The sequence below is a fragment of the Periophthalmus magnuspinnatus genome, chromosome 5, assembly GCF_009829125.3.
Source record: "Periophthalmus magnuspinnatus isolate fPerMag1 chromosome 5, fPerMag1.2.pri, whole genome shotgun sequence".
Classification (NCBI taxonomy): Eukaryota; Metazoa; Chordata; class Actinopteri; order Gobiiformes; family Gobiidae; genus Periophthalmus; species Periophthalmus magnuspinnatus.
In genome coordinates, this window is record NC_047130.1 from 27,650,100 (window position 1) to 27,673,915 (window position 23,816).

Sequence of the window (23,816 nt, forward strand, 5' to 3'; positions counted from 1 at the left end):
TCCATTGATGGAATAACCTGGTCATTCAGTATATTCAGGTGTCAGCTGACCTCATTCTTTGAGCATAGACTGTTGCTGAACCTAGACCGGGCCAACTGCAGTAACCCCAAGCTATTTGCTAAGGTAAATCCAGGCGGCAACTTTCTCTTTGGCCAGGCAGAGTATGTAGCTACACACATGATAAAAATGAGTGAGAGCCTTTATTCCTTATTTTGTAAATATATTTTACCTTCTCATAAGAAGAAAAAACAACCATGGGTCCCTTCTTATACACAGCATAGATCTGAGCATTGTCCATTTCTCAAATGCTGCTCTGATGTTTACTTTTGTCTGACTCTGGCGTCGGTCAGACTCCAATGATGTTTTGGTCGCACTAGATAAAACTTTTCTTTTCTCTTTTACGTGGAATCTCTGATGGTGTTTGGGAACCGCTGGAGGCTGATCTCTTACTTGATGATGCAGAATCCATCTTCCAATAGTTATGATCATCAAAAACCCCGCTCTGTTTAATTATGACGGTGTATCAGGAAGTTAGAGTCAATGAACCGAGGACACACACTGCACCACTTCCGCTGAGACAGCGCAGGTTTTTCAAATCCAAATTGCTCTCATATAATTGACTGTGTGAACTTATAGAGGCAGCTGCAGGGGAAACAGAAAAACTCATTCTGTACATCAGGCAATTGCTTAACCAAATATAGGAGTGATATATAGATGAAGATACAGACATCCCATATGTAATGAGCCTCACTCTTTACTCAAAATGTGATATCATAGATTTACCTCAGCTCTAATGCTCTATGTGTGTATTGTATGTATGGATATATATGTATGTATGTATATTGCCTTCACCTTCCAGGCATCCTCCAGCTCTTCTTTGGGTCCCTGGTTTGTCCAACATAATGGCTTTGCTCTGTTGTTTATCTACTACCACAGTATCCGGTTGGTTCCATCTCCATTCTGTCAGTCTGTATCTGGAAGTCCCACAGGATCTTGGCTCGATCATTCTCCACTACCTTTGGAGGTAGTGGAGAATGACCTTGGAGTCTCCAGTCTGTACTCTCACAGATGTTTTTGTACATATGCCCATCACTTGGTTAATGCTGCTCCATGTATGCTTTCCCTGCCAGCATCTTACACCCTGCAGTTATGTGCTGGATTGTCTCAGGGGCCTCTTTGCACAACCTACACCTTGGGTCTTGTCTGGTGTAGTAGATCTGGGCCTCTATCACTCTGGTCCTCAAGGCCTGCTCCTGTGCAGCCAGGATGACTGCCTCTGTCTCTCAAGCCATTGACAGGATTTCTTGATATCAGCCACTTAAATTATGTTCCGGTGGTACATCTCGTGCAGGGGCTTGTCCTGCCATGATGGTAACTCCAGCACCTCTTCCTCTATGCCCCACTGTCTGAGACATTCACTAAGCATGTCACCTGTTGGGGCCTTGTCCTTGATGTACTTATGGACCTTGGATGTTTGATCCCGAACAGTGACTCTCACACTAGTCCTCGGCCTCCTTCCTTACGGCTTGGGTACAGTCTCAGGATGCTCAATTTGGGATGAAACCCTTCTTGCATGGTCAGGAGCTTTCATGTCTTAACTTCTGTGTTCTGGATCTCCTCTTTGGTCAGCTTATGGGTCCTGCTGGCCATCTGATTACTGGCAGGGTGTAGCCCGGTTTATTGCCTTGTTTTTGCCATTGAGCTGACTCCTAAGGACTTGCGTTACTTGTTGGAGGCACATTGGCCACATTTGATGGTCACTTGTGCAAGTGGTTTGCTGCCATTTGCTTCAAGAGTGGTTTTCCACAACCTCATTGAATTTACAATGAAGGCTCTTAGAGTCCTGTTGATATTGTACAGCTCCAGGCATTCAGCCATCCATGTGTGTGGTCTTATGGGTTCAGTCTCAGGTGACTGTTTGGTCTACCAGGAGCTGGTGTTTGGCTCCCCTGTGCTGTGCTCATGTATTGATCCATGTGCCCACTTATCTTAGTCCATGTTGTGGAGACACAGGTTATTAGCCAATAGTTGAATGGGACTTTACCCTTTGAGGGATCCTTCTGGATCAGGATCGTACACCCTTTGGTTAGCCATTCAGGATGAGTTCCATCCCTTAGCAGCATTTGTGCTGCCAGGCACTCATGGAGAGCAGTGAGTTTCTTCAGCTAGTAGGTGTGGATCATGTCAGGGCCTGGTGCAGTCCAGTTTTTAATACCTGAAACTCTTTCCTGGATGTCTGCCACTGTGATGGTGATTGAATTCTGTTCAGAGAGGTTGCTGTGGTCTTCTCTCAGAGCCACCACCCACAGTGCATCGCTGTTTTGTGATGCCTCCTTCTCCCATATGCCTTTCTAGTACCTTTCAGTTTCCAGCCTTGGTGGGTCTGCTCTGGTGTTATTATCCTGCTATTGAGCATACACTTTTGCCAGTTGTGTTGTGAACAGACGGTTTATTCATCTGGCTTCATTGTCTCGTGTGTACTGCTTGGAGCCTCAAAAGGCTTGGAGCCTTTGTTTGGTAGTTTCCAGTGCTGCAGGTATGGGCATCTGGCTGTACCTCTTGGGTACTTGTTTTTTCATTGCACCTCTCTGGGCCTCTGATAGTTGGCTCACTTCTCTCCATGCTGTTATGATTTCAGCCTCTAACTGTTGTTTCCATGGTGGCTATTGTTTCTATTGCATCTCTAGGACCACTGCTGATGAAGTGTATATCAGCTCATTGGTTTCTGTGATGGTTGAGGTAGGGATGGCTCTCAATGCTGCATTCACATCTTCTACAAGACTTTTAGATGGTACTTCACTTGGCTTTTGTAACTGGCTCCGGGGTTGCCTTGTGTTCATTCGGGCCATCATCTTTCTGGTCAGTCGCTGTCTCGTTCAGCCTGATAGTTAATGGGGATTCATGCCTAATCTCTGGTTGGGGCGTTTATGTTAACTTCCCTCTGACCTGGCATTCTGGTTCCCCCTTTCCGTAGGATTTGTGTTTTATCTCAACAAGCTCAAGTTGTGATGTGATGTGTGTAATTACTGCAAGTAAATGCAAAGAGTACACATAGCCCTAATCTTTTTTTTTTTTCCCAATCTGTAAATGCTCAATTAACTAATGTTAAAATGTAATAATCCATGTTTTTCACCTGAGGAAACTTTCCTACACAATCTCCTCAAGAATGGCCATCATAAATAAAAAAAAAAAAAGTGCAGTTTGTTAGCATACCTCGAACAATCAAGTCCGCAGCAGCTGAAACTGTGTCCAACTCTGTATGTACCATGCAGACATACTTCCCAGAATGCTTCAGCTGAATGTTCCTCACCATAAGGTCCCCAGCAAATCCCTGATGATACAGAGAGGGAAGAATTGTCAAACAAAGTACAAAACCTTTCTTTTTAGTCATAGGAATGAGTCAGTCAGATCTGCCAAAGGGAGCTGTAGTGACACAGCAGTTTTAGCAAAACAAAATAATTCATGTTTGCATTGTGTGGAAGCGAACAGAGAAATGGGTTGCTTTGAAACACTATCTTTGATCAGTCTTTGTTGGGTTCAGACATTCAGATAAACAGCATGAGTTGGTGCTTTCCTTTAGCCTCATTCATGTAGTTACACAAAAGCTGACGTTTGGGTGAAAAAATGTGTTTCTTTGTGCGACGGTAAGCAGTGCAGTGATTACGTTGACAGTGGAAATGTCAGTGTTCTACTGCAGTTTCACGGGACAGGCACTCTGGCAGAGAGGCATAAATCTTGTAATGGCTCTGATTTGTTGAGGGAGATATTGATTGATTTGTGTGTACACTGAGTTCACCTCCAGGCCTGAAAATGTCATCGCTGTTTATAGGTTGCTCCAATGACTAGACACAATAACATGCATTGCCATGATAGGATTAAAAACTGTACAAGAAATTTGACTTAGAAATTAATCGGTCTAGGCAACAGTGGCTCAGGCGGTAATGTAGTCACTGTTTAATCAAAAGTCAGCAGTTTGATCCTGCTATAACCTTGGGCAAGACACTTATCTTGCCTGAGTGATCTTTGGAGTTTGAGCAATTGGCGCAGACTGGCTTCCATGTCTCTGCCCGCTTGGTACAGCAAACGTACTCAAATTTCTTCACACTTTTCAATAATTTCTAAATTATTTTGGGGACATTCTAGTGCACAGAGTTCTATTTTTGGCAAGGCAAGGCAAAGCAAGTTAATTTGGATAGCACTATTCATACACACAGTAATTCAAAGTTCTTGGCAGAATAAGAAAGACATTAAAATCAGAGTTAGAACAAAAACTTCTCAGTCATATGCACAGCTAAATGGAACTGATTTAAGCCTGATTTCAAAGTAGAGGCCTGTTTCACTTCTTCATCAAGACTGTTCCAAGTTTTAGCTGCATAAAACTGAAACATTGATTCCCCATATTTACTCCTGTCTCTGGGCACCAGCAGGAGGCTTGTCTCTGAGGTCCTCATAGATGGTTCATATGGCACTAACATGTGGGAGATGTACTTTGGTGCTGGTCCATGGAGAGACTTGTTCACAAGCAGAGCTGCTTTAAAGTCTATTCTCTAGGAGCCAGAGACCTGAGCAGAGGACACATGTGCTTGTATTTCCTGGTTCTAGTCAGGACCCGAGCAGCAGTGTTCTGGATGTACTGCAGCTGGCTTACCACTCGTTTGGAGAGGCAGGCTGTTACAGTAGTCTAACCTACTGGTTTAGACAGTATACCTTTAATTTTAATGTTTTAATGTTTTTAGATGGTAAAAATATGCAGATGTTTTTGATTTGGCTGTTAAAGTTTAAGTCTGAGTCGATTATTACCCCTAGATTTCCAGACTTATGTGAAGGTTTTAGAGAGAGTCTGGAGGTGACTACTGAACTATGACTTAAGCTGTTGTCCAGTTTAGTCTCCAGTTTAGCTGGAGAACTTGTTTTGTATCCACACACTGATCTGTTGGATGCAGTGGCAGAGTGAATCCACTGGTCCATATTCACCTGCTGCCAGTGAAACATAGATTTGAGTGTTGTCTGTATAGTTGTGGTAGGACTCATTACTGCTATGTATTAACTGGCCTAAAGGCACAATGTAGAGATTGATCAAAAGGGGTCCCATAATTGAACCCTGGGGCACCCCACAAGCCTGGGCCATGTGATCTGAGACACAGTTTCCAATTTTCATCAAAGTACTTCCTGAACCAATTTAGTGCAGTACCATGCCCATCCAGTCCCCTAGTCTCTATAATAATAATGTCTTACACTTGTAATGTGCTTTACAGGCTTGTCAAAGCCTCTCATAGCGCTACACCATAGTCATTATTCATTCATTTCTACACTTAGTGATGCCCTGAGGCAGACTGACGGAAGCGAGGTTGCCAATCTGCGTCATCGACCCCTCCGACCTATAAGAGAATCCCATGATCGACAGTGTCAAAAGCTGCAGTTTAATTTTATACACTTCCGAAAGTTTCCCACTGGACGAATGTTCGAATGCATTTTTCGGTTGAAAAAAACCATAATACCTCTCCTCTACTCGGTAATCAGCCCAAACCTTTCAAATGTTGCAGGTTAAAAACTCAGCAGTGATTCTGGTATATCGCTGCCTCAAATGACTATGTAGCAGAACTCAGATGCATTACACCTACCCCTCCAATCATCTCAAAGTGCTCCTGCCGACTGAAATCAATGGGCTTTCCGTTGAAGAACCACTTAAAACTTGGGCTCAGGGACAGGTCGCTGGACACTTCACACGGCAACACCAGACTCTGTCCCAGTGTGGCATCCAGGCTCAATGGAGGAACAATTATCTTTGTTGGCTCTGTAGGAGAGAGAAAATTGGTAATCTTTTGTCGAAGTAGTACTAAAAAGTCTGCTAGAATAAGCTAAACAAATGAGGTAATAAGGCCTAATTTGGCCGAGATAGCAAGTCTATCAGGGTAATTAAGTGAGCTTAAATAACTTCTCTTAGGAGGCCAGTGGAACGCATAAGTCAATCATGAATATTTAAAGAGTGCATTAACAAAGCCAAAAGTGCTCTCCTTCAGTAATCCACATTTAACCAGTCACATCGGGAAATGCAACAGCAGCTTTTTTTATATGAAACAGTGGTGACAGAATATTCTTCAGTTGCAGTCGAGATCCCTGACGCTGCCATGGCAACAATAACTCACAGCTGACACAAGCAGAGATGACTTATACATCTGTCAAAGCCGCGTAAAACCACTGTGAATTTCATTATTCATTTCATGCTTGACTTAGTATTTTTCACTTTTAAAGTTTCAATCCAGAGCCATACTATATATCTAACAGCAGTGCGAGCCTGTGCACAAGACTGAATGTCAAAAATGGCAGCGAGATATTTTCAGTGCACAATTACTCACTGGCACATTCTGTGTGATAAATAAGGCACATCGTGTGAAGCGAGATGTGTACAGCATGCACATAGAGTGTGTGAAATGCAGAGGATATGATGAATTTGACTCAAATGGAAAGTGGGGCCTTCATATTGATGACATTTAATGTAATTTCTGAAAAAAAGTTTTTTGTTGTGATAAAGATAAATCATTTAGAATTTAGGACTTAAGTATTAATAATACTAATAATAATAATTTAATTATTATAGTTTATTGGAAATATACCAGTTTGAAACATGCAGCACTGCTACCTCTGCTACACCAGGGAGAATATGTCCATATATACCTCCTTAGAATGCCTCCTCTTTAATTGTATTTCTTATCTAATAATGTAAAAACAATACTGTAAAACTGTATTGTACTAATTGTCCATGTCTGTAACTTATATACTTGAGATAACAGTACTTACCCTTGACCACGACTGTCCTCGTGCTGCTGGCTGACCCAAAGTGGTTCCTGGCCACACAGGTGTACCTCCCTGCGTCAGACTGTGTGACGTTAGCAATCCGCAGGGACCCATCCTCCATGATAGTCTGTCTGGAGAGGGAGACAAGGCTGAAATGGCAAATCTCTCTTTAACTCTTCCAATCTTTAGATGTTAATTGGACAATATGTGATAATAAGAAGCAAATTACGTACGTTTTTCCTTAGAGATCGCCACATTTCTGTAGTCATTTGAACTTTTTACCTTCCATTTGTTGCAATTTCTATAGTGCCTCCAAAATCTATTCTGAAAGACTATTTGCACGCCTCAGAAGATAACAATTATCTTAAGTGAAGCGGAACGGATTTGCTGAGGGGTCAGCATAGTATTGACAGCACAATGGCTAAAACACATATATTCATTAAAAAACACAAGAAACCAGACGGGAGAGAGTGGACAATGATAGGACCAGTAGAGGACAGAAGAGATGCTCCTGGAAAAGGTCTTTTACCTGGAGCCTCATTACTCTACAACTCATGGAGGTAAGATTATGAAAACACTATAGTCCTAAGAGAAAAGAAATACACTGTAGATATGCATACAATGTACTAGTGAGCACAGGGGAATAGAAACAGGGTGTGTGAGGGGCAGTCCACAGGAGTCTTGAACATTGGATTGCATAAGTAACTTTCAGGAATTAAAGATTTTCCAGTATGACATTTGTAAATGCAGTTTACATAGTGCACAAAACAAACTTGTACTTAGGGGTCAAACGTAGGGCTAAATGATTCGGAAAAAATGTCTAAAGCTTTGATTATACTTTCCACATGTAGATTCTTTGTGGAAATTAGACGGGCAGGCAGAGGAAACGTGGGCAGTATTTAGTAGTATGTTTGACCCATACGGCTGCTGACAGTAGAAATCTAAACGAGCTACTAGGGAATCCCACTCATTTACGTGGACCGTCTGCGTAGTTAAAATTTTTACCAAGATGCTGACGTGGATATTTGGGTCTGTGCGGATGTATGCAGAGGGACGTGCATGAAAAAATTTGGCTGCACTGACCCTGGTAGACGCGTCAAGCAGAAATCAAGCTTAATTGCAGCCTTAGTAATTTGCTAATTGTGTCCATTCAAATTGCGATTGGATTTGATCTTATTTGATTTCAATAATTCTTGCAGCCCTAATCATAAGGGCTCTGATCTCACCACTCTCTTGTCATTCTTTCTGTTATCACATGTTTTAAAACAAGTTTCACTGTTAGCCGGTGTGCGTAATATTAAGATCAATGCTAGCACATCCATGTTGGTTGTTTTCTTTTGTCTCCCCAGACACTTCATCCAAGAGCAGTGAGAAAACATGCTGTGTTGATGGTCATATTTTGCTTGTCCCCTGCCCTAAACACTCCTCCTTCCCTCAGATAACACATTCAAAAAATATAGAACCATGCCCTTATGTGTGACCTTTGGATTTAAATCAAACAGTGTAATGCAGCAAGCAGCCGCCTTGGAAATCAAACAATTTCACATCAGCCCCAGGAATAAATATGCATCCAGCCGAGTTGAGCGGAGACCCAGAGAGCATGTCTGACACATGGTGCTATGTGCTGATTTATTGACAAAAAAATCAAACAGTGAGTGATGGAGGCGCACTGAGAACATGACCCGAAGGCCAATCAGCTACAAAACGTAAAGAACTATCTGCGTTACAGACGGAATTCACACAGCAAATTGCTTTTCTTGTCCAAACACTAAGCCTGGCAAACGACTGGGTAATTTTTCCCGTTTTCCTTGTGAGCAGCCACAGAGGATATGATAAAGAATCAATCTTGACGGTCACATGTTGGGGCAGGTTGGTAAGTCTATGGAAATGTGGCTGTTCATTGATGTGCAAAGATAAGAAGAAAGAAAGAGCTGAACTGTTTTGTAACAACTAATGTTGACTTGTATCAACACAAGCATTTCTGGCCTACTTTCTAAATCTGGAAATCTTATGAAGTTTTACTTATGATGAACTATAACGTAAATGTAAACTGTCAAATTATCAATGATAATTTTGATTTCAATCATCTTACGAACAAATAATTCATGTTTTTTTTTTTTTTATTTAAAGCGGGATATTATTTATTTCCTTTATTTCCTGATTCTTGTTTAGTGAGGCAGAATCAGATCACACTGTGTCATTTATTTATTTATATATATATATATATATATATATATATATATATATATATATATATATATATATACACACACACACACACACACACACACACACCCACACACACACGCAGATTATAGCATAGCACACTTTTATTTATCTACACAAGTTGTTCACAGCAGGGGCACTGAAATAAAACAATATTTTGTTTGATTCTTGATAAACTCTTTATGTCTATATATGATCACATGGGCTCATGAAATCTGAGGCTTCACTGGAAGCTAATGCAATTAAACAAATATATTTTTCTAATTAACTATGTGTATAATGTCTGTGATTTCTGCTTTGAACGATAGAAATTCATAATTGGGGTTTAAGGGGGGCAAAATCGTTTAGCAATGACATTGTGCTTGTACTTAGCTCTGCACTCTGGGGAATCTGTAGAATTGTTTGTGTAAGAATACATAATTGAGTGTATAGAGCTAACCAAACATATTACTCGGAGAGAAATGTTTCAGCAGCACATATAAGATGTGTACTATATGACTGATAGGAAAGTGAAGGATGCAAAATATAGGAAAGGCAGGAAATGCAATAACGATGGTTTGTTTTACTTGCGAATGCATTTGACTACACTAACCTTATCGTCTTCACAGTTCGCCAGTCTCCTCTTTTTCCAGAACTTACATGACAAGCACTTTATGAAAGCTGCTTCCTCACTGTGCCTGGACTAGGTATTGCTTGTTCAGTTCATTTCTACTGAGGCCAAGGATTTCGCTGCCTCTGACCTTAAATCATGACCCTGTGCCTCCTGTACCAGAGCCAGAGGGGGAGTTTCTTACTGTTTTCTCTTTGCTTTTCACACAGTAACCAACACTGCAGGAGCCTTATTGTACATCCTCCTCTATGAGCCATAAAACACTTTCACACATACTGCTGTTTCATATGCTTCAGTAAAGTTACTGTACCTGATAGTTCACAGTTAAAACATGAAAACAGAACTTAATTTTAAATGGTTTGCAGTGGTCCAAAGTCATTCCTCACTTACATTCAGAGCATCCTAATTATTCACAATCCACAATGAAGTTCTTAAGTGATTTTCACAACTCTCAAACAAAGCAAGACAAAAGCTAACAACAAATAGCATGCTAAGACTTTCTACTTATCAGACATTAGACATATTTTGACCCGAAGAGCTGTTTAGACACTATATTTATACTGGGGCAGGACAAATGCGGCTCAAATACATGGGAAAAATCGAGTACAGGACCTTTAAAGTCAGAGCCTTATAGAAGAGGATAGAATGAGGACAAGAAAGCATGTTGCATTAAGAAATATTACACAAAGTTAATGTGGTATTAAATTCTAAGCATGTGTTGCAAGACTGTGTTTGTGGCTTTAATTTCTCAGCCTCGTTTGTAACTACAGTAATTAGTGCTGGTTTGCTTTCAGGCACTGGTGGATTTTCTAAAAGCTGCTTATGGCACTGTTAATCCCATAACACAACTCAGTACAGAGAAAAACAAAGAAAGTCTATACTATTCTCCTTTGCTGGCACTTGGTCCCTTTAAAAAAAGAAAACTAAATAAATACATTTTATAAATATATATACACATATCATTTTATTGTATTTATATTGTAGCTCACCTCTCAGTGTCCTTAAGCAGTTGGCCCCATCTCCACCAAAAGACCAGAGCCCGAGGGGAAGCAGAGGGCCGACACTCCAGGAGCAGCTCTCCTCCCTTCTGCACCACTGTGGACTTCCTGACAGGCCGCTGGCTGAAGTCTGGGGGGGAGGCTGATGCACCAAACAAAAGTCATTCCATTTGGGATGCGCCAAAAGACAACACCAGAGAGGTTAAAGATCATCCAATTTGGCTGATGAGAACAATTTAATTTATGATGTGTTTTAATGTCCCAAATCTAGCCCCAAGCATCCCTGAATAAAAAAACATCATTCAATCTTATATCTAAATATATTTGCAAATACAGAAGTACAGAAACTTCATATGGTTTCTTTACTTGAAGGCTATAGATTGTAAATACACGCCATTTCTTACCAACAACCTTGAGCTCCGCACTGGCATACACAGCTCCCAAGTCATTCTCTGCCACACACTGGTACATGCCTGCGTCTGACAGGGTAATTCTAGAGATGGACAGAGTCCCAGAATCTACATAGTGTCGGCCCTGCAACAAAGGATACTTCAGTGGGACTACATGCATTTACAAGTGTGAGGTAACCCATTTTTGAATTTAATATACTAACTATAAGACAGGCTCTCTCCACAGAGCGTACCTGTGACGTCAGAAGCTGTCCGTTCTTGAGCCACCTGAATGTAGGCCTGGGTTTCCCTATGGCCTTACATTCCCACTGGAGGTTTGTATCAATGGCCATCTGTGTGTCTTTAAGAGTGTGAGTCCAATGCAGATGTTCCACATCTGTTGAAATGAACCATTTTTATGAATAAAAGCTATTCCTCAGTTTTAGTGTAGACATTAGATTCTAGTAGTTTTAAAAAAAAAGAGTTATTTCCATGATTTATTTAGATCAATAATCAGTCGAAGCAGCACAAACATAATTATACCGTAGAACATGAGTTGTCCTCTGGCGGCGTTTCGACCTCTACTGTTCTGGGCCACACACTCGTACACACCCGCATCCTCAGGGCGAAAGTATGGGATTTCCAGGACCCCGCTGGAGTGGTTGATTTTAATCTTGCCAGGTAGTGGGTTTCCGTCAGCTCTTCTCCACGAGATGGACGGCACTGGGCTGTGGAGGTCACAGTAGAAGGTCAGTGGTACCTCAGGTGAAACAAAAGCTGTCCACACACTTTGTCATCGGAGGGCACTTACTTTCCTAAGGCAAAGCACTCCAACTTCACCGAAGATCCCTTGGAGACATGGAGAGTCTCAGGGAAACGGACCTCGATTTTAGGTTCATATTCACCCATCACAGCTGCATGACAAAGAGAACAACATCTGTACATACATTTAATCCCCCTGAACCAAAAACAGGGTTGTTTAACGCTTTTTACTGAAGCCTTTGTAAATCTATACAAGGATTTGCAAACCCATGAACAATTATACAAACTATAACTCACCTGATGGCTCACACCTTTGGGTAGGTAGGTGACACCTAAATGATTCTCCTGACTCCTTACTATAAACATAACTAGGGTGTGTTAGGCTCAATTTAGTCCACCAGCCAGGCAGATATTTTAGGCAAGGACTAACTAGAACCCTGTCAGAACTGAAGAAGCTATTAACATGAGCAGTGAAATATATTTTTCTTTCCTAAAAAAGATTCAGTTGACAGTATCCGATTTTTATTCACTCTAGACCCTACCTTGATGACTGAGGGATTAACCAGACATTTCTTATTTCAAGGAAAAACATAAATAAAAACAACATAAAAAAAAAAAAAATGTTAATGTTGCTTACTTGATTTTTACTGTCTTAAAAATATGAAAAACAGAACTAAGCTTAAACGGCTTGCAGATGTCCAAAGTTGTGAGTTAGTTTAGTGTTTTCACAACTTTCAGAGATCACTGCAGTCACGGTAATGCGGACAACAACTAAAATGCAAAGCAAGCACTTCCTGAATCTTGGATGAGAAAAGACTTTATAATTGCAAATGGTACACAGACTTATTTTGACATCAAGAGCTGCTCATTAAAGTACAGAAAATGTGTTTATAGATATTAGAGATACGTTTGGTTTGTGTGGCTATTGTTTTAACCCTCGTGAAGAATACTTGTGTGTTTGACATTCTGTAGAGTTAAGAACGTGAGTGACTGTCAGGCCCAGTGAACAGTTTTGATGATGTGGTACAGGACAGCGGATGGATGAGTTCAGATTACTTCTCTGGCTCTGCGTGTGAAATCTATAGGCATAAACTATTCTGACAGGAAAACCACTCTGCCTCTGCTTATCCAAATGTGTGCTTTCATGCTTGTAGGTATGCTTTCTTGCATAACTGACTCTTTATATTTCGAATGGGTTTACTGGTCCAAAAGACACAGCAGAAGTACAAACAGTCAGACAGAGATGACAGGTCATTTATCTCTGGTTCTCTCTTTATATGTTGCTAGAGGCCGTGCTCACTTACCGTCTCTGCGCAGGACCACTGGGGTGGGAGAGCTCAGCACACTGGTATTGGTCATCATGTTTCTCACGGCACATGTGTAGTTTCCCTGGTCCGAAGGCTCCACTTTAGCGATGTACAAGTTTCCTGTTCGCTGAGAGATGAAGCGCCGGGCGTCCTGCTGTAGGAAACCACGCTGGCCATTGAAAACCCAAGAGTACTTAATCTCTGCGACACAGAGGCAGGGCAGAGAGGGACATTGTAAGTGTCTTGTGTATCAGGTTGTAGAATAAATTATAGTAGCCCAAGAGTTGAAAAGCAGAGACATGACAGTCAATTTGGACTGCAGGGACATATTTGTTCATATATAACATTGTATAATTATTGTATAATATCTGTATTCATGTTTCACATGAAAGAGTTATTTTTTGTCATTCATTTTTTTCCATTAGCAAAACATTCATGTCCCATAATGTGGTTTGCAAAGACTTTGCAAAGACTTATATAAAGTAACACATAAGACATACAGAAAGTATTTGTTTTTATGTTTAAAATTGAATAAAATTGAAAAATATATATATTTTGAAAAAATGATATGTATGAAAACTGCAATAAGTTCTGCTTAGTTTTCACACATGTAAGAGTAGGTGTGATTTCTGAAAATTGTCAAGGAACCATGAGAAAGAGAGTAAACAAGTTCTCATAACCTAAAAGGAGCAGTGGATGCACATATGAAGGGTGAGACTCGTAGGAACAATATGAGTGTAGTTTACTTTAAAGTCAACATGTGCCATCAGGCCTTTTGACTGTCCACACACGACACAGTCCGACTTATTCCCTGAAGGGAATACTGCAAATTAAAATGACAGTAGAGAGAATGCAGGCACATGACAGAAGACCTGTCAGACTATCATACACCTCGGTCTCAGAGCAACAGAACAGTGCACAAATGTGTGCACAGACTGCTGTGCTATTATGTGTTGAGCATGAATTACCACATACAGGCGGGTGGTAATTCATGGTCAACACATAATGACTTCCTATAGCACATAGGGTACATGTCAGCATATCTATACAAGTTTATTAAAAAGGATTAGCAGTAGAGTACAAAAAATGTGTCAAGTGCCAAGAGAAATAATGTATGCTTCACGGAAAATTCCTGTTTATACCTGGTGATGGGTGGGATTTTTCACACATTATTGTTCTATGGTTACATGTATTGACACATTAACAATTAAAAAAAGGGAAATTTCCCATATCTTAAAATGAATAGTTTTACTGTATTCTGGCATTTCAAAGTGCCCCCATTTTACCAAATCAAACACTGGTTAGATATAGATTAAATAACTATAGACTGATGTAGAAACACGACAGAGCAAACAAAAACAAAAACATTTCTACTGTACAATTTCTATCCTACATTGAACTCGGGAGGAGAAATAAAGCGAATTTAAAAGAGAGAAGGCGGGAAGACTGGAGGGCAAATTGCTAAAGTGCGGAATCCCATGTGTGTGCAGGATTGGGCTTCGAACGGAGGCTGGCGTGAAATTGCGCTGGTGGGCATGGAGTGGCCACGGCAGTCTGGGCCACTTTGAGAGCTCATAATCAGCAGCACACAGACAAGCGCGGGGCCGGCTCACAGCTGTGCCACTGGATAAAGCCTCCCCTCTATCCACCAAAACACTTTATTAGCCACTGATAACCTGCACGTACCCAAGGAAGAGAAGGACGAGGAGGAGGAGAGGAACAACGCACTGGGAGCAGATGGGTGGGGAACGCGGATTCTATAAAGTTATGAAGTGTGGCTGTGAAACTGGAGAAGGAACAGTCAAGCAAGCTATGGTTAAAAGATAAGACTGAAGTTTGGACGGGTTGTAAAGTAAAAAAGACATTGTGAAAGTTAGTTCGAGTTGTGGGAATATTGATAATCCCGGGACAAACCGAGTGTGAGCCTGTCCCAATTAGGATTACGTGGATTACACCTTATACACGCTTCACTTTTACATTCATTATAGTTACCAATTCACCAAAACCAATCAAATGAGCCATGTCGCGTATTTAAGGAACCTTTCTAATGAGGAGCTCCTGTTAATTTTTATGGATATGTTTTTGCTCTGCCTGGAATGTTCCACAATACAATATTAAATGTATCTATATGTCTTTTTCTTTAATTTAGGTGTTTTTATTGCTCAAAAATAGCGCAAAAAACATGTATTCATCACCAAAGATCTGACCTGTAACTTGACCTACTGGTGCCACTTCCTTGTCACCATGGAGATAGACCAATTTAACGCTGTCCTGGGACATCCCAGGCAATACAGTAACATTTCCATGGAGACAAATCTCCAGCGGACCCTTATCCAGAAAAGGAACATAGTAAACATTTAAGATAGGCAGATATATATATATATATATATATATATATATATATATATATATATATATATATTTTTTTTTTTTCCATCCATCCATTTTCTTCCGCTTATCCAGAACCAGGTCACAGGGGCAGCAGTCTGAGCAGATTCCCAGATTTCTCCCACCCCAGACATGTCCTCCAGTTCCTCCAGTGGGACCCCAAGGTGTTCCCAAGCCAGCCGAGAGACAGAGTCCCTCTAGCATGTCCTGGGTCCTCCCGGGCCCTCCTCCTGGTGGGACATGCCCGGAACACCTCCCCAGGGAGACATCCAGGGGGCATCCATAACAGATGCCCAAGCCATCTCAGCTGGCTCCTCTCGATGTGAAGGAGCAGCAGTTCTACTCCGAGCTCCTCCCGTGTAACCGTGCTCCTCACCCTATCTCTAAGGGAGCGTCCAGCCACCCTGCGGAGGAAACTAATTTCGGCCTCTCATTATATATATATTTCCTTTCATTATTATCTGCCTTCTTATGTAGATTTAATTTCCAACTTCTTCAAACATTTTAAAACGCAATGGGGCTCCTAAATGAAAGAACGGACTTTAACCTGCACCTTTGTCGAATCAAGCTTTATTATTATGAAATTAAGACTATACTTCGAATACTATATTCACTAGATAAGCACTATTTTGAAGAATAAAAAGGTCTCGCAGTAAGGAAGTTATCTTGATGACCGTGTAAAACTTATATTTTGACTGTTTAAACATCAGGCAGTTTGACCCACGCTGTGATATGTTGAGGATGAGGAGTTTTAGTTGGGGCACACTATTACAGTATAACTTCTTCAGTCTTACCTCCATAATGTGGCGGGGGTCCACAGAGCAGCACCACAGCCTGACCCTCCCTCACCGACACAGTGTTCCTCGCCTTCCTGCTGAAGTTCTGCAAAACTGAAGAATACAAAATGAAGACACAGGTTTAATGATCGTATAGGTTGGGGAAAGTGAATTTGAGGGTGAAACGCAGAGAAGGGCACTTGAGTGAACAGAATATTTCCTGTGTTCAGACTGAGCCTGGCCCAGAGCCCCCTGTTAATATCGCAGTGTGAGATGCAGCAGATAAAGAGCAGAGCTGGGCCAGAGGGCACACAACAAAGCTCTTCACTAATGGAGCTGGAGATATTACTTTCACCTTTAATTAAATGCCGCTTTACCACACAAGAGAAAAAAAAACAACAGGGAGACATATCAAGACATCAATGGCAGGTCTTACAAATACCACAAGAGATAGGAAATTCCCAGAGTGCAAGGATCTGATCATGGACTATCAGGAAAGACATTTAACTATCTTTATCTGTTCTAGTGTGTTTGCAGCTGTTTTCCACTTTTTAGCTTGGCCAATCCAGCCTTTGCTTTGTCTGGGATGTTCCACAGTCTAGAATTAAACTGCATGAAGACGTAAGCAACACTACTAAGCCAGGATCTGTGGAAAAGTGAAGTATTTTTGAACAATAATACTTGTAACTGAATAAAATGAAGGTAGTTTGATGCCATTCTGTGCAACATCCTAAGCCAGGGGTGTCAGACTCATTTTCACAGAGGGCCACATCAGCAAAATGGTTGCTCTCAAAGGGCCAGATGGAAATGTAAGACAGTATAAATATAAGTAAGTGTAAGTGTAAAGTGTATAAGTAAGTGTAAGTAAATGTAACCAAATGTAATGTAAAATAAATGTAACTATTTTTTTATCTTGTTAATTAACTGTTGCTGTATTTATTACTTATTCAAGTTACAAACACTGCATAAGAATTTGCATAGATATGAAAAAATGACTGTGTAACTGTGTATCTTCTGATAAACTGATACTTTAAGACAGTTATACCTTTTAATTTACCTTGTCAAGGGCCACATAAAATGACTTAGCGGGCCACATTTAGCCCACAGGCCTTGAGTTTGACACATGTGTCCTAAGCCAAGCAATAAAATTCCCATGGAGAGGACTAGATTGCAAAACTTCTGCCGGAAAAGTTACAAAACGCAACTTTAAAAAGAAACACTCACAACTGTTACGCAAGAGGTTAAGTTGAGAGTTACCGGTCTAATTTCGACCCTTTACGTTTCTGTGTGGCTGGTCTGTTTCGCACCCTTTGGCTTTGTCACTTCAGTGTTGTCAACCTCACACGTTTGACATGTGACATTTAAATAAACTCACATGCGAACTGGACTTTGGCCTCTCTGCTGACCACAGTGCCGAAAGTATTGGTGGCGATGCACTGATACACTCCTCCGTGATTGATGACATGGGGATTATTGATCAGAAGATTCCCCTCCACGAAGCTGTAGTGACTCTCCAACTCTGGCTTTATTTCTCTTCCATCCACTTTCCACCTGCACACACATATCCAAAATGAATTCATAACTTGCACAACTATTTTTTGCTGAAGAGCCACTTTAGCACTCCACTATTGTTCCCTGAAGTAGTCTGTGATGGTAACGTTAGCCTTCTATTTCTAAATCTGCTAGAGTAAATTGACATAAAAATGAGTTGCAGAACACATTGAGCAGCTTAAATGGACTTGGTATCCTTTATGGCCACACTTCCACTCACCTATAATGCGGAGGTGGGTTCCCCTTCGCTTTGCAATTAATAAACACCTGCTTATCATCGCTGCTCAGTGGGAACACAATGTCGCTGGGCTCCTGGGTGAAGACGGGACCGTGGCGGGTGTCTTCTGTCGACAAAGCACATTAGCTGTTACAATGGCGCCGAACAAGTGACACTGAATTAATGCAAAAAATAAATCACTCAGCAGTCAGGAAACAGTACACAAAGCCAACAAGCATATAATTAGCTGCCAACATGGCTCTTTGAGTGGATTGTAGGTTTAATAAGGCCTCTTGTGTTTGTGTCACAATGTAGATAATGTGCAGTGACGAGAGAGCAATTAACCAAAGATAACCCCCACCAGATACAGTAGCTTTGCTGGCATTCACAGCACAAAGCACAAGTTTGAACCTGATGATTTATTCCTTGTATTTAAAGTTGAAGTGTATGCATGAAAAGTGTACACAACATACAACAGAGGCCATTGTGGACATACATATCCAACATCACTTGTAGCTAGCGTTGATTCTGATGTATATCTTCAACTTTATTGCACCTAAGTTACAATTACAGATTCACTAAGTAACTTTTCTCATGGAGGGTCCAGTTGTTCCAAGGATATTATCGCTTTGCCTGGAATTCAAACTTATAAATCTGGCATATATTCAATTATGGGTGTTTCATGTTTGTTGTTTGTACCATAATTGCTGAGAAATTTTTCAAGACTTCTGCTGCGTTTGTTGAGTTGTTTTTTTTACTCTACTGTCATGGTGACTTCTATTAGAGCTGCCAATAAGTACAGTATGTATTGTAAAAAAAAAAAAAAACATACAGCCATATTGTATAACAGAAATAAGAGACTTAGACAATTTGTGCGCTGAATTTGCCGTGACTTAGGAGGTTTTACACTTGAGTTCTACTGATTCTCGCTGGAGACCAAACTTCTGTACAGACCAAAAAGTGAAGTAAAAGATTTCACTTTTCTAAAATATGCGAGAACAGACATTGTGATATTTTGTTTGTCACTGTTATTGTGCCATAACTGACTCATAATCTAATAAAATCCTTTGTTGACACTGTCTAATAGATTGCCGAATCTTTATAAGTTCAGTGATTTATTTTTACTGTGAGTGGGATTGCGTCTCCATAGACATGATCTGTAACTCGGTCTGATGGCTTGACCTGCTCATTTAGATGAAAATAGATCCTAATATGAACCCTGGCATAGTGCACATAAATGAAACATATAAAGCTATTGTAGAAATGATTATTTAGGGTGTTAATAATTACAACCATACCCACATTTTTACGCAACATTACACTTTTTATCATTTTAAAGGCGTGTTAGTTTTACACCTGTCTGTGCTGTTAAAATGAAAGAATTGATAATGTAATTACACTGCAGGTGTTGCTTTGCTTTGGCTGAATCTAATTACTGCGTTGCCTCTAATGCAGTTGTCTATATGCAGCTCGCGCCTGTGTTCGGCTCAGTGGAGCTTGCCGTTTTAGTTTGCTCCAGCCAAACTATCAATACACAAGAGTAATTAACCGGTGTTGCACTAATTAGTCCCGTGAAATTCAAGCATTCCCCCTGTAGATGTACAATCACGCATTCACAACAGCAGTGTATTGTGCCTTTCTTCAATGCCATTTCTGGTGGTATTATTACCGCTGGTATTAAAGAGAAAGCCATGTTGTCCAATTATATGGAAGAAGTAAGAGTTGAAATAATAATTTAAAGTACATATTTGTTTGATGGTGGTTGTACGGGGTTTAGACATTTGATGACCAAATTAAAAGAGTAAAGCTTATGTCGAACTTTGAGTCAGACCTAATGACCTTTGATGAAGTACATGTTTATGGAGCCACAAAGATAAATACATAATACATATCCAAGTACAAGTTGTATTTAAAGTAATTCGTCCATATTTGAGTAATCTTTATTCATCTGTCTTCATTATGTCAGAGATCCAACCTACTCCCGTTTTCACCACCACCAGTACATGCCAACTGCTACAATTTTAGGATTTGGCAGTGTCGTGTAGCCATTTTGGCAAAAATGAAAAGGTGGTGGTGAGTTGGATCCGCTGGCGGAAGAGGAAGCTGGACAGACCTAGCAGTCCCAAGTGTACTGTGAGGATCTGTTGGGAACCTCTGATGGAGCCCTTGGTCAGTGGGGTCTTCAACTTGCACTTGTTTCTCCCAGATCCCGAGGGAGGCTGGGGACATTAACTGTGATCATAAGGTCTGCAGTGCATGTTGCGGCAGCAACCCCTGAACCCGGTGGTGGACACTGGAAGTAAAGGCAAGGCTATCGAGCCTTGTTGGCTTGTGGGACTCCTGAGGCAGCTGACGAGTACCTATTCCAAGGTATTGGAGAGGAGAATCGGACCGATAGTCAAACCACGGATTCAGGAAGAGCAGTCTTGTTTTTGTTCCGGTCGCAGAACACTGGACCAGCTCTATACTCTCCATCTGGTTCTCAAGGGTTCATGGGAGTTTGCCCAACCAGTCCAAATGTGTTTTGTGTATCTGGAGAAGGCATTCGACCGTGTCCCTCATGTTGTCCTTTGGGGGGTGCTCTGGGAGTATGGGGTCCGGGGCCTTTTGCTAAGGGCTGACGGGTCCCTGTATGACCAGAGCAGGAGCTGTGGTCGCATTGCCGGCAGTAAGTCAGACCTGTTCCCAGTGTATATTGTCACCGGTTCTTTTCATTGTATTTATGGACAGAATTTCTAGGCACAGCCAGGGGCTGGCAGGGATTCGGTTTGGGACCACAGGATCTTGTCTCTGCTGTTTGCAGATGATGTTGTCCTGATGGCTTCTTCGAGCCAGGACATGCAACGTCCACTGGGGCAGTTTGCAGAGAATCAGCTCCTCCAAATCCGAGGCCATGGTTCTCGAATGGAAAAAGGTGCCTTACCCTCTCGGGTGGGTGGTGAGTCCCTGCCTCAAGTATCTCAGGGTCTTGTGAGGGAAGTGAGGGAAGGATGGAGCATGACACTGACAAGCAGATTAGTGCAGCGTCCGCAGTGATGCATATTAGACTGTTGTGGTGAAGGAGTTGAGTCAAAAGGCAAAGCTCTCGATTTACAGGTCAATCTACGTTCCTATGGTCATGAGCTCTGAGTAATGACCGTAAGGACAAGAATGAAATGGGTTTTCTCCGCAGGGTGGCTGGGTGCTCCCTCAGAGATAGGGTGATGAGCTCAGTCACACATGAAGAGCTCAGAGTAGAGCTGCTGCTCCTCCACGTCGAGAGGAGCTGCTGATGTGGCTTGGGCATGTGTTGAAGGGACTATTTCTCTTGGCTGGCCTGGGAACCCCTTGGGGTTCCATTGGAGGGCCTGGAGGATAAGCCTGTGATGAGGGAAGTCTGGGAGTCCCTGCTTAGACTGCTGCCCCCGTGTCCCAGCCTCAGATGAGCGGAAGAAAATGGATGAATGGAAAAAAAAAGCCTCTCACTAGAGTGATCTGAAGCTATTTGTGGGAGAAGCCAACGGCATGGTCTGGCAGAGTGGCACTTTGTTGTGATGATGGTTACGGCGACGTTGGCTCACATTGGGCTCCACAATTTTCCAACCCGTAAGTCAGCAGATTTGTTGTTATTAAGTCAATTTAGAACAATATAGTGATTTAAACTGTCCAAAATATAACATTTTGATCATTAACAATGATATAACAATGACTCACGGGTGTCATAGATCTATGTAGCAGACAATATCACAATACCTCTACTTTAAAGCCATGGAATGATACTTTTTAGGCAAAAATAGGCACAAATAAAAGCTTTTTTTTTCCATTTTTGTTGTGTTTATTGCATCCTTACTTTCAGTGGGCTTGCATCTCCACAAACCTGACTTATTTTCCCTGGAGGAGGGCCTCCTCCTGCTTGTTTGCATGGGAATATTGTTCCTTTAGTTGTAATCTTTCAATGTATAACATAAAACCTATCTATCTCCACTGAGAATATTCAGCATTATGTTTTTTCTTTCTATTTCCATTGAATCCTGTAGGTGATGTGGTACCTCCAGAATGTTACATAGTGTCTCTTTAACTAGAATGGATGAATTATGGAAGATGTCTTAAATTATACCTATAAAACTGGAAAAAGATATACTGTTTTTCAAGTACTCTATAATGTGTTACTTCCACCTCACAAATGTGTTGTTTTTGCATATAACCTTGACTAGGACGAAGAGCGCTCCCTCCCACATCACCATCATCATCGCCCTCCTAATGAGAGTGGGAGTGTGTGCCTCAGGTAAGGGCCTTGTTTTCCCCCAGCCTCCCGGGGAGTTGCTTCATTTTTACTCGACTAGCTGTGTCCTTTAAATTAAACAAATTAATGAACCTTTAATAGGTGGGCTATTGCACCTGGGAACTGACTGAGCCGCGGTTTGTGGTTGAGAATGAGGCCGTCTGAAACAGAACAGTAGGACCGCCCACACACGCTTCACACACAAACAAATAGACCAAAATTAGGTTTCATGGGAATGCATACAAATGTGGTATTATAATGTTAACTGTGTGTAGGTATGTAGTACAGGCATCGTGCATAACCTCTGCGTATTCTCAACACAAAAAGAACCGTTAAGGGTCTCTGGGTATAATGATGAAGTATGAAGTATCAGATGGTATTTAAGGCTTGTTCTACACAATCAATGTCATTTATAACTGTCTGGAAACTGATATTTAACATGAAATATAGCTTGTATTTATGTATTTTTACTTTCTTCAGTTTTTGAAACAAACAAAAAAATCATGAATCACTTTTGGACTAAGTTTTTACAATCCCAAGAACGCCATAAGTACTGTAGACATTTTGTAACTAATTGCACGCACATCCTGTACTTGTTCTGGACACATTTTACCATTGCTATAAATGCACGGCGTGTTCTGCTTAGATGTATATAAGGTTGCGCTATGTTCTTGGGAGCAGAGAATAGAGTAGATTAGTGTGGTAGAAAAATGGTTGGTGTGAATTTTTATAAGCTTGCGGCGTTCTAGCTTATATCAGTGGCGACTGTTAGGTGTAAAGCTCGGTAATTGCGTACTAAAATAAAGTGATAAAATGTCTGAGAATCTCTTCTACGATGCTGACATGTAATAAGAGGACAAAGCCGTTCAAATGTTAAAATGTTTTGACAGTTTCAGGGAATTATCTCCAATATTCTCTTGGGCATGGACAGTGCTTTTAAAGTGGCAACAGGTTATGGCGAAAAAGACAAGAAAAAGTCACCCAAATCATATCTGTCATTTTTTAAATTACAGTGGGTAACGTTGCCAGCCCAGGTCAGCAGAAAGTTGGATCTTGCGTGGAATTTCATGGGAGTATTCCTCTATCTACCTGGCTATTATTCCAAGAAACCTGCTGCAGAATATTCCTACACTTCTCGTGGGACTGCAGTGATTCTCTCTGAAATGAAATGATAACCTTAACATGGGACTGAACATGAGTCCTGCTTCCTTTGAGACGCATTATGCATATGAGGCGTGTGTCACGAGGGCAACTCCACTTCTCACCAGCCAGGCACGCTTTGAATGACAGCAGGATTAACAGTTCCCATGGCAACGACATCTTCACTTCCCAAGGTCAGAGCCGGTTCCTGTTCCCATCCAGCGCCCGACTGCGATGAGGTTCCCAGGGTGGACCTGACTCTCTGCAGCTCTGCAAGGAAACAAGAAGACACCTGAGTTAGGGCAGTTATTGGAAAGTACTTTGTTTCATTTCATATAAGCATAAAAAAATCATTTAAGATGTAATGTAACTGGTTATATTCACTTATTTTGGTAG

The 23,816-nt window shown here is 41.3% G+C and overlaps 1 protein-coding gene across 1 annotated transcript in view; it reads right to left on the minus strand.

Annotated features, from left to right (window-relative positions):
- Positions 1–23,600, minus strand: part of LOC117371597 (contactin-4) — a 32,757-nt gene extending 9,157 nt beyond the window's left edge. Inside the window, exons 1-13 of the mRNA XM_033967296.1 lie at positions 23,546–23,600; positions 18,023–18,146; positions 17,627–17,802; positions 16,270–16,365; positions 13,085–13,288; positions 11,830–11,932; positions 11,562–11,746; positions 11,273–11,415; positions 11,034–11,163; positions 10,621–10,771; positions 6,799–6,926; positions 5,622–5,794; positions 3,214–3,331 (exon numbers count right to left, since the gene is read on the minus strand). Of these exons, the coding sequence (XP_033823187.1) occupies positions 3,214–3,331; positions 5,622–5,794; positions 6,799–6,926; positions 10,621–10,771; positions 11,034–11,163; positions 11,273–11,415; positions 11,562–11,746; positions 11,830–11,932; positions 13,085–13,288; positions 16,270–16,365; positions 17,627–17,802; positions 18,023–18,146; positions 23,546–23,600 (1,786 nt within the window). The remainder of the gene's footprint in view (positions 1–3,213; positions 3,332–5,621; positions 5,795–6,798; positions 6,927–10,620; positions 10,772–11,033; positions 11,164–11,272; positions 11,416–11,561; positions 11,747–11,829; positions 11,933–13,084; positions 13,289–16,269; positions 16,366–17,626; positions 17,803–18,022; positions 18,147–23,545) is intronic.
- Between the last annotated feature and the right edge of the window lie 216 nt (positions 23,601–23,816).